General features: G+C 40.3%; 1 protein-coding gene across 1 annotated transcript; it reads right to left on the bottom strand.

Moving 5' to 3' along the window:
- Positions 1 to 4: 4 nt before the first annotated feature.
- LOC124417512 lies at positions 5 to 5,275 on the bottom strand. The gene is made up of 4 exons (XM_046905652.1): positions 5,235 to 5,275; positions 3,273 to 3,895; positions 2,557 to 2,611; positions 5 to 1,076 (listed from the first exon to the last, which is right to left on the bottom strand). Exons 1-4 carry the CDS (start codon positions 5,273 to 5,275, stop codon positions 812 to 814), a joined length of 984 nt encoding a protein of 327 aa, XP_046761608.1. The 3' UTR covers positions 5 to 811.
- Between the last annotated feature and the right edge of the window lie 4,803 nt (positions 5,276 to 10,078).

Genomic DNA, 10,078 nt, shown 5'->3' with positions numbered 1-10,078 from the left:
AGCGTTTGGATGTTGTGTTGAGGGACACGGTTTAGTGAGAACCATTGGTGATGGGTGAATGGTTGGACTGGGTGATCCTGTGGGTCTTTTCCAACCTTAGCGATTCTATGATTCTATGATTATGTTCTCATTGGCCCACATCTCAAGCATGTCCAGGTCTCTCTGAATGGCATTCCTTCATTCTGTTGTATCAGCTGCATTACTCAGCTTGCTCTTGTCTCCAAACTTGCTGAAAGTGCACTCAGTCCTGTTATCTAGCTCACTGATAAAGATGTTGAAGAGTACTGGTCCCAAGACAGACTCCTGGGTGACACTTGGAGCCATTAACGACAACATTCTGGCTATGACCATCCAGTTTCTTATCCAAACAATAGTCCACCCTTCAAAACCACATTTCTCCACTTTAGAGATAGGGATGTGGTGTGCGACAGTGTCAAAAACCTTGCACAAGTTCACGCAGATGGCATTAGTTGCCCTTCCTTATTCTATCAATGCCATTACCCCATCAGAGAAGACCACCAATTTGGTCAGGCATGACTTGCCCTTGGTGAAGGTGCGCTCGCTGTCTTGGATCACCTCCTCATCCTTCATGTGCCTTGCCATGTTTTGCAGGAGGAGCTGCTCCATGGTCTTCCTAGGCATCAATGTGAGACTCACCAGCCTGTAGTTTCATAGTTCTTCTTTGCTACCTTTCTTAAAAACAGAAGAGTCTGGTGAAGTCACTGAGGTACGAGCTGGGGAAGTGATTATTTTCTTCTGCTTGAAATTGGAAAGTATATTTCTAGAATACCTGTACCCAGTTTTAAACTTCTTATTGCAGACAGATGGGTATAACTGCAATAAAGGGACACGGCGATGGTGAGGAATCTGGAGAAGATGGTATTTGAGTTGAGGATAAGGTAACCAGGCTTATTTTCCTCAGACAGAAAAATGACAGGGCAAGTGAATCACAGCATTTCTCTAGCTCAAGCTGGAGCAATGGGGCTTGCAGAGAATCTGAAGTCAGATTCTTCTCAGAACTTTGCAGCAGAAGGACCAGAAGTAGCAGATGTAGTCTGCAGTCAGGAAAATTCTGGCTATGTTTAAGAAAAATCCATGCAAAATGCAAGTGGTTAAACACAAGTACAAGTTGCCCTCAGAGGCTAACACATCTCTATGCAGGGTTTTTAGACACATCTCTGAGCATGCTGATGAAACTTTGCCACTAACAATACTTTTGAGAAAGATTCCCTGGCTTCCTATGACCCCTTCTAGTTGAAGTTTTCTTGTGGTGTTATAGAGTCAACATATGGTGTGTACATAGCATACGTTACAACACAGTATGATAATCCCAGAGAGTGAGCAAATGCCTCTAATGAGCAGAATTCCAGGCATCAGAATTCTGTAGGAAGGATTCACCCTCACAGATGCAGTCCCACTCTGTGGATAAAGCGCACACAAAGGAATCTAATATATATAGGCATCTGATTGGTAATTTGACTAGACTTGAATTTACTTTCTCTTACTAGTTCTGGGGCTAAATTAAAAAAAAAAAAAAAAGTCATAGAATCATCTAGATTGGAAAAAATCTTCAAGGTTATCAAGACCAATCACCAGCTTGACCTACTGAGTCCCATCAATAAATCTTGTTCCTTTTATGCCATGTCCACAAGTCTCTCAAAGTCCTGCAGAGATGACATCACCATCACCTCCCTGGGCAGCATCTCCCAACACTTGACCATCCTCTCCCTAAAGGCATTCTCTTATTGAATCTAAATTCTCTTGATGAAATCTCAGTCTACTTCCTCGTGTCTTATAACTTGTCACCTCAGAAAATAAACCAATACTCTCCTTGTTGCAAACTTTCAGCTGTAGAGAGCAATGAGAGTTTCTCCCCTCAGTCTCAATTTTTCTCAAGGCTAAACAACTCCAGTTCCCTCAGCTTCTACTCATAAACCTTGTTTTCAAATCCCCTTACCAGTTTTGGTGCCTGTCCCTGCACATGCTTGAGCAATTTCATATCCTTCTTGTAGTGAAAAACAGCATTTGAGACACGGATTCACCAGTGCAGACTACAAAAAGACAATGACTTCCCTAATCTTGATGGAATTCCCTAGTTTGGATCAGAAAAACCATTTCCCTTCTTCATCACCTGGACACGCTGCTGCTGTTTCATGTTCAGCTGGCTATCAACCAGCATCCCCAGCAAGGGAAAAATTTCTAGCCACTATTCCCCAAGCCCATACAGCTGTACAGGGTTGTTATGACCCAAGTGCATGACCTAGCATGCAGCTGTATTGGTTGTTACATGTTTGAATGTGAATTATTGAACCAGTGTATACAACTCCCTCTGCAAAACATACCCTCAAGCAGATCAACAGCCTCACCCAAATTGGTATTATCTGTGAATTTACAGAGTGTGCATTTGATTCCCTCCTCCAGGTCACTGACAAAAATGTTAAACAAAATTGGCCCTAAGATTGATTCCTGGGTGTCACAAGTGGTGACTAGCCACCAACTGGACTGAACTCCACTCCCTATCTTTCTTTGAGCCTAGCCATCAAGCCAGTTACTCACCCAGTGAACTGTACATGTGTCCAAGACAAGAGCAGCCAGTTCATCCAGGAGAAAACTGTGAGAAATAGTGCAAAGTGCTCTAATAAGATGGCTATAAATGACAACCACAGATATTACCTCAGATACCGTTACTTATCTTAGAAGGGGTTCTGGTTAGTCAGTCAGGACCTGCCTTTCATACAACTATGTTGATTGGATCTAATCACTCAGTTGTCTCATATGGCACTCAAGATGACCTACTCCATAAGCTTCTCAGGTCATAACAGTAGGTCTGATGTTCTATGGATCTGTGGCAATAAGTACCTCAGCCTTTTCTTAATCTTTCATCACCAGGTTTCCCCTCACATCTAATGAAGGATGAAGATTCTCCTTAGCCCCCCTTTTCCTGTTAACGCACTTATAGAAGCTCTTTTTATTTTTTCTTTTTACTGCACAACCTAAAATAAATTCTAGTTGGGCTTTCTAATTCAGTTTCTGCACAAACTCCCTTCTTTTGGAGTTCATAAATTCTCTTTCTTCCTGAGTTCCTCAAGAAATTCACTGCTCATGCAAGCTATCCTGCTAGCTTGACTTTTGCCTCATTGGGACATCCTGCTCTTGCACTTCTAAGGCTTAATTCCTAAAGAATGTCAAAACTTCCTTCACTTCTTTACCTTTCAGAACAGCCTCTGAAGAAGGAATAGATCAGAAGAGAATGAAAAAAGTGAACTACATACAGGATTGGTTATCTCTGAAAGTCACTGGGGTACTGGAAGCAGAACCCTTGTGAGACACAGAACACTGCTGAACACAGCCTTTCCCAAAGTGTCTGAGAAGAGGCGAAAGGCCTTTTTCTTTCTTTCCGTAGCCAAGGTCTGCTGCTTTGGAGCCGGAGCAGCGGCAACGAATCTCGAAGTACAGGAGAGCTCCGACAGCCTGCCTTCCCCTGCGGAAATTCATGAGAGGAAAATGACCGGCAATGGCCTCCGGCTCTCCCGAGAGAGGCTGACACGAGGTAAGCGTTGCTGAGACAACGGCGGGAGGTTTAAACGGCTGCACCCCAGAGCTAGCGCTCAGTAGCCGAGGTCTGCTGGTTTGGAGCCGGCGCGGCTGGCGCCGCGACAACGAATTCCGAGGTACAGAGGGGTTTCGGCAGATTTCCTTTCCCTGGGGAAACCCGGGAGAGGAGAATGACCCGGTAGCGGCTGCCAGCTCTCCCGAGAGAGGCTCACGTGGCGTGGGCGTTGCCGAGGCAGTGGCGCCCGCACGCAGGGAGGGCCATGACGCGTCGCTGCCACCGGGCTCGGAGAGTAGGAGGGTGAGTGTGTGAACGCGGCAGGGACAGAGCCAGCGCTGCCGGCTATAGGGCAGCCGGCAGATCAGTCATACCCCTTTAAGGCTGCCCTAGAGAGTGCCAGTGAGTCTGCTGGTTTTCTATGGCTGCGCCCCGGTGGAAGGCTGTTGCCAGGAAAACTGTGTAGACCCAGGCAGAAGTCCCACAGTAACGTGATAGTGCACAGGTGTCTGGCTGCAGTGAGTGCCAAAGCTTGGCCCTTGCAGTGCAGATCAATGGAGGAACATCATTCAGTGGTTTCAGCTTGCTTTTTAAATACCTCTCCTGTAATAATCAGTAAGTATCTGGCCTTGATGGATTTTGATGGATTTTCCATCAAAAGGATTCAGGAAACAGGGTTTCAGGAAAAACTTGTTTCAGGGAAAACTTGTTTACAGAAAGGGTTGTTAAGCACTGGAATAGGCTCCCTAGGGAGGTGGTTGAGTCACCATCCCTGCATGTGTTTAAGAACTGTTTGGATGTGGTGCTCAGGGACACGATTTAGTGGTGGGTCATTAGAGTTAGAGTACTATGGTTAGGTTGTGGTTGGACTTGATGGTTGTTAAGGTCTCTTCCAGCCTGAGCAATTCTATGATTCTATGACTTTTTCTTTCAACTACTTGAAAAAAGTAGATTTTTGTTGTTGTTACTGTTGTTTTCCTTCCTAATGCACACTCCTGGCTGTTAGATTATAGATTAGGCTGATGTGCATTTTTAGCACAAAGGAATATGAGCTAAGTGACTATAGTTTTGATTGTAAAACCTATAGTTCTAAGCTACACTCTGGATCTCATCGTACATCATGCTTTTACTGCTGTGAACTTTAACAAACCATTTAAATAGCTTGCATTTTCTTCTCATTATGAGAAATGCTGTATTTATGACTTTGAAAGTGTGAAAAAATAATTTAAGTTGAAGTATTTGGGAAATAAACAAGTAGTAAAGTTGAGGTGATAATTAGTTAGGTCAGCAAATCAAGACACTGTATGTAACAAAGATGTCCTGACCTCCAGAGTCATTAAATCTCATTTCTTTCTATTTGAGATGGAAATGAGAAATGTAAACTGAAATAAACTAAGAAGCTTCTAAAGTTTCTCTGGAGGGTAAATGAACTGAAAAAGAAGAAAGGACATTTCACAATTTTTATAGCTTAAATAAAGTTTATATTTCATACAGTTACTCTCTTAACTGGAAAGCCCTGTGAAGAGTCCCAATGCACAGCAGAATTCTAATTCTATTATACAGATAACCTCAAACAGTATATTTCAGTGATGAATGGTCTAGGTATTCTGGAGAATCTCTTCATGAGGAAAATGAATGCTACGCAGTACTCATCTCAGTTACTACTTTCAGGTTGTGCTAATACCCCATACCCTTAGCTGTACAGTCTTCACTGTCACTGGTCATTTTCAGTAAGGCTGCTGTTTTTCCACATCCTCTTTTGTTCCTTTCACTCTTAACTGTGATGGCAATGCCTTATCTTGCTTCCACTTAATAGAACAACAGTATTTGTTTCAGATTTTGTCTGTCTGCATTGCAAACATTTGCTCTTGCCCCTGTTGTATTAATAGTAAGATTATGCTTGGCTGTATGTGTTTCAATTGCAGCACATCATCTGACTTTTTTGTTCTTTTTCCATGCCTACCAGTAAACATCCTGCATTTTCTGCTGTAATTCTTGCAATATTTTTGTGAAAATTTAGATTTTTATGCCTTGGGAAAAGGTAATTTCTTGCAGACAATTAAAAATTTTGCAGAAACTTTTCAAGAAATATTAATTTATTTGTCTTAAATTCCAGCTCGCATAATCATGTCTTATTTTGAATTGCTGGACTTTCACTGAATTATGAAGATGAGCAGTCATTTTTAACAGCAAAATTAAGACCAATATGTTTAAGTGGAATAAAGAAAACAAGTTTTAATTAAACATATTCAGCTATTTCTACTTTATATTTATGCCTGTAAAATCTCTATGGGAACAATGGTTTGATCAATGCTAAATATTAAGAAGAATTTGTCCAATACATTTAATTAAAATTTATCTTCTTAAACACTTGTCATAATATTGGGAAATATGAATTAACTGAGAACAACAGTTTGTGGGGTTCTTGTCTGATGCTGATCTAGTTACCATTGCAGCAATGTTAAACCATAAGAAGGATAAGAAAACAATGAAGATAAAATGATAACAATGACTTGATCATAAAATAAAGAGCTATTATGAGGGCAGATTTTGCTTATAATGTGATTTCACCAGAACTGAAGTTAACTGAATCGATGTTGTGCCAGACATAGGCTAAATGTTGACTAGAAAAAACCTTGAGGATTTCTCATGCTAAAATCAGCCTGAAGTTTCATTGAATGCAGCTTACAAATTCACGTGTTTAAACTTGTAATATTAGTAAACAAATAAATAAAATATTAAACCATCAGATGTCTTAAAGATTTTGTGGAAAATCATTGTATTAAGATTTCTATTTTGAAAAAAATATTGCTGTCAGTTGCTTAGAGAATATTATCAGAGAGAACTTTCATAACAAGTACAGTAAAAAACTAAGAGTAAAGCAGAAAGCAAGCTCTTAAAATACTGTAGAATTTCTAATTCTTATAGGTCTGTCAAATAGACTTTTTGTGGTTTTGACGTGTGACTTCTCAACAGATCAGTAGGAGTTGCTTACATCCTGGAGGATCAAGCAAGTAGTGGGGAAAATAAGACCGGACAGATTCTGTGGAAACCATTTTTCTCACATTCTTAAGATTTTCTTTCCATCTGAGTTTGTGTAAAGTTATCTCCATTCAAGATAAGGGAGACAGAGCAGAAGGAGGAGTCTCCCCTTTGCCCCTAAAATACTGCTAAGCAAAAGCTATGAGGCTCTGGTGTTGGAAAAGGAGAGAGCATGGGTAATAGTCAAGACTCAGGAAAGGATGAGTGCATAAATTTGCTTCTACCAACGACCCATATTAGAACCAGTGTCCCCATAAATAGTGTGAAGGGTCTTAGCAATAGGAGACTCCACACTGAGAGGCACTGAAGCACCCACTTGCCACTTAGAAAATCTCCCTAGGAAGGTTTGCTTTTTGCCAGGGGTGGACAGCAGTATTCATGGAACAGTGAAGAGGCTACCATGTGTGTTAAAACAGAGGATTATTACACATTCTTGTAATTTCAAGTTGGGTTACATATGACTGCAATTAGGAGACTACAAAATGTCAGAAGAGAATTTATATCCATTGGAAAGACATTGAAGGGATTGGGAGTGCAAGTAGTGTTCTCCTCTGTCGTCCCTATTTGAGACTGGGACGGGGGTAGAAAGAGCAGAGTAGATCAGATGAATGATCCATGCCTGCTGTCAGGGCTTTGGTTTCATCTTCAATCACAGTTGCATCTTCAAGAGATCAGGTATGCTGATGTTGGATGGGATGAAAAAGACCATCTGAGACAACAATTTTTTGGGCAGCAAGATGTCTGGACTGATTAATGCAAGGCTTAAAACGAGATTCTAGGGGTGAAGAGGATATAGTTCTGAGTGACAGAGAAGAGCCAGAGACCACTGTCACTTTAGAAAACAGAAGGCAAAAATGGTGAATTGCCACAAGGGAATTAGGCAGGGTTTCTCTAGGAAGGTAGTGCAGCCTATAGCCCAGCTAAAGTACCTGCACCAATGCATGCAACACAGGAAACAAGCAGGAAGAATTGGAAACCACAGTGCAATTAGAAAACCGTGACCTAATTTCTATCACGGAAATGTGGTTGAATGAATCATTAAACTGGAACACTGAAATATTCCAGCTACAAGTTTTTTGGAAAAGATAGACAGAGAATGAGAGGCAGAGGATTGTCTTAGCTATAGCTACCATGATTTTATGATCTCAAGGAAGGTGGGCCTGGCAAAGAGCGAAGTCAGGGCCCTGAACTTCAGATGAGTACAATTCCTGCTGTTTAATGAATGAGGGAGGAGAAACACTAGGAAGCTGTTCTTGGGGATAAAGGAACTGAGCAGAGCTGACTGCTCTTTAAGAAAGCCTTTCTTAGAGTACAAGAACTCTCCATTCTCAAGTGTAAGAAATCAAGGAGAGGAAGCAGAAAATGAGCATGGCTCAACAGTGACCTGCTGATCAAATTGACATATAAGTGTGAGGTGAGGCACTGGAAACAGTTGTCTAGAGAAGTTACCCCATCCTTGGAGACATTCAGGGCCAACTCTGCCCATGATAGGGGGCTTGGAACTAGATGATCTTTAAAATCTTTTCCAGTTGAAGCATTTCTATAATTCTGTGATTAACTGAAAGTTAACACAACTTAAGAATGTTGCACTGGAATAAATATCATGTTTAAATTTCTTTTCTGTAATCTGTATTAATAACTAATTAATAATCTGTAATAATATGTAAAAATCTGTAATAATGTTCAGCACACATTAAGACACTCATCTGTTTGTCTTGCTGTTACTAAAAAATAGGGCTGGATGTGATACAAGAGAAGACTAAACTGAAGCGAGTTAATGTTATTTTTAAAGTGACATAAGATTGCAGTTTGTATGGCTGGTTTCATATTTTACAGAAGGAGGTGTCCATCAAGCACAATATTTTGTTGTGCTGCTTTTCCCTTCTTTCTTCTCTCTCCTCCCCTTCTTTGGGTGAAAAAAAAAACAACAAATGTATTTTCACCCACTATGGATGCAATGGATCAAAAAGTCTAGAATTCAGGTAGCAGCTGACTCATCTGGTAAATTCCCTAGTTGCTTGTCAAGTCTGAGATAGAACGGTTATTGTAAGGTAAGATGTATTGTAAAATGCTGCATATAGAAGAATGTGATTAAACACAACGGGATAGCTTTTTTAAAAAATTGTAGTAATGCACAAAAGCTCAGACTTTCAAGTCATATAAATTTGATTACTATCATACCCATCCTTATTTTCAGCCTTGACCTTATTTTAGAAGAGCATGACTTAATTTGGAGGTTGCAGTTTAGCAGTGGTTTTCCTGTCCACATTACAGAAAGAAATTGCTCTCATTCCTTTGTATGTAGGCTGATGATCAAACTGTTAGCATATTCATTGGTTAATGTTACCAACTATAGAAAAAAAAAAATAAGATTTTCTTTCATCTAGTGGTTGGATTAGATGATCTTTAGGATTCCTTCCAACTGCACTTTTCTATTCTGTTCTAAGTTTTTTACTTAAAACAGATATATATCCACATAAACCAAGAATAGTAGACTGCTGTGCTATGTGAAAATCAGATCAAAAGGAGTTTATTGCTGACACACATTTCACAAAAAATGCAATCCATATTAGCAGTATTGCAGTAGTAATGTGGTGATGAAAGAAAGAAGTGTGAGAGTATCTAACACTGGCTTCCATCACCAATGTTGTAATCAGACAAAATTCTTGCCTTTTCCTATGTCCCTGACTCCTAAATGAATAGTTCCACTAGCCCTGTGCTTGTAGAGCAATTTTCAGCTGGTTACTCAATGATACATGAACCTAGAAGAAATAGAACAGGAAGAGTAGCTTCTTGTTTTGAACACATATAGTAAAAGCTCATTTCAGAAAGCAAAAGGAAAACTAAAAAGGAGCTTTTAAATGTGAAGGTTGTGCAACCATTTGCTGCGCATTTAAGTAAATGCCCTGTTTCTGTTTCAAAGGTGTACAGCAGAGACAGTACAAATCACCAGCACATTATGTGTACTTTTCATGTACTGACCGTGAAGCAAGTGCTGGAAGCAAAGGATTACTAAGAGAGTCGATTCAATACACACAGGTTTGTATTACAACCATGATTATCTTCAAGATATTCTTCTGCACACCAGTAAGAGACAAGGTGACTGTGATGTACAGGTCAGATCTGCCATTCTCACCTCTACCCATTGAGTCCTGTGTCTCTTTTACACAGAGACTTGCATTCTCAGAGGACAATGTGGCAGCTGATGTGACCATGGAGCAGGGACAAGGAATTCAATATGCTGAAGAACTACTTAAACGCTTTCTAAACTAAAGACAGAAGAATAGGATTAGAACAAGTGTCAAATATATCTTCCTTGATGTCAGTGTAAACCAAATCACCTGAAGCATCCAGCTGCATTAGCAGACTATGATGTGCTGAACTTCTAGTTAAATGGAGGACACCTATTACTTTTCTGCGTACAAAATATTATTTGTCAGGCATGCTAATATTAAAAATCCTTTAACTGCAGTAGGATTAATTTTA

The sequence above is a fragment of the Gallus gallus genome, chromosome Z, assembly GCF_016699485.2.
Source record: "Gallus gallus isolate bGalGal1 chromosome Z, bGalGal1.mat.broiler.GRCg7b, whole genome shotgun sequence".
Lineage (NCBI taxonomy): Eukaryota > Metazoa > Chordata > Aves > Galliformes > Phasianidae > Gallus > Gallus gallus.
The sequence above is the reverse complement of the archived record's forward strand: the minus strand, read 5'-3'. Positions and strand labels throughout refer to the sequence as shown.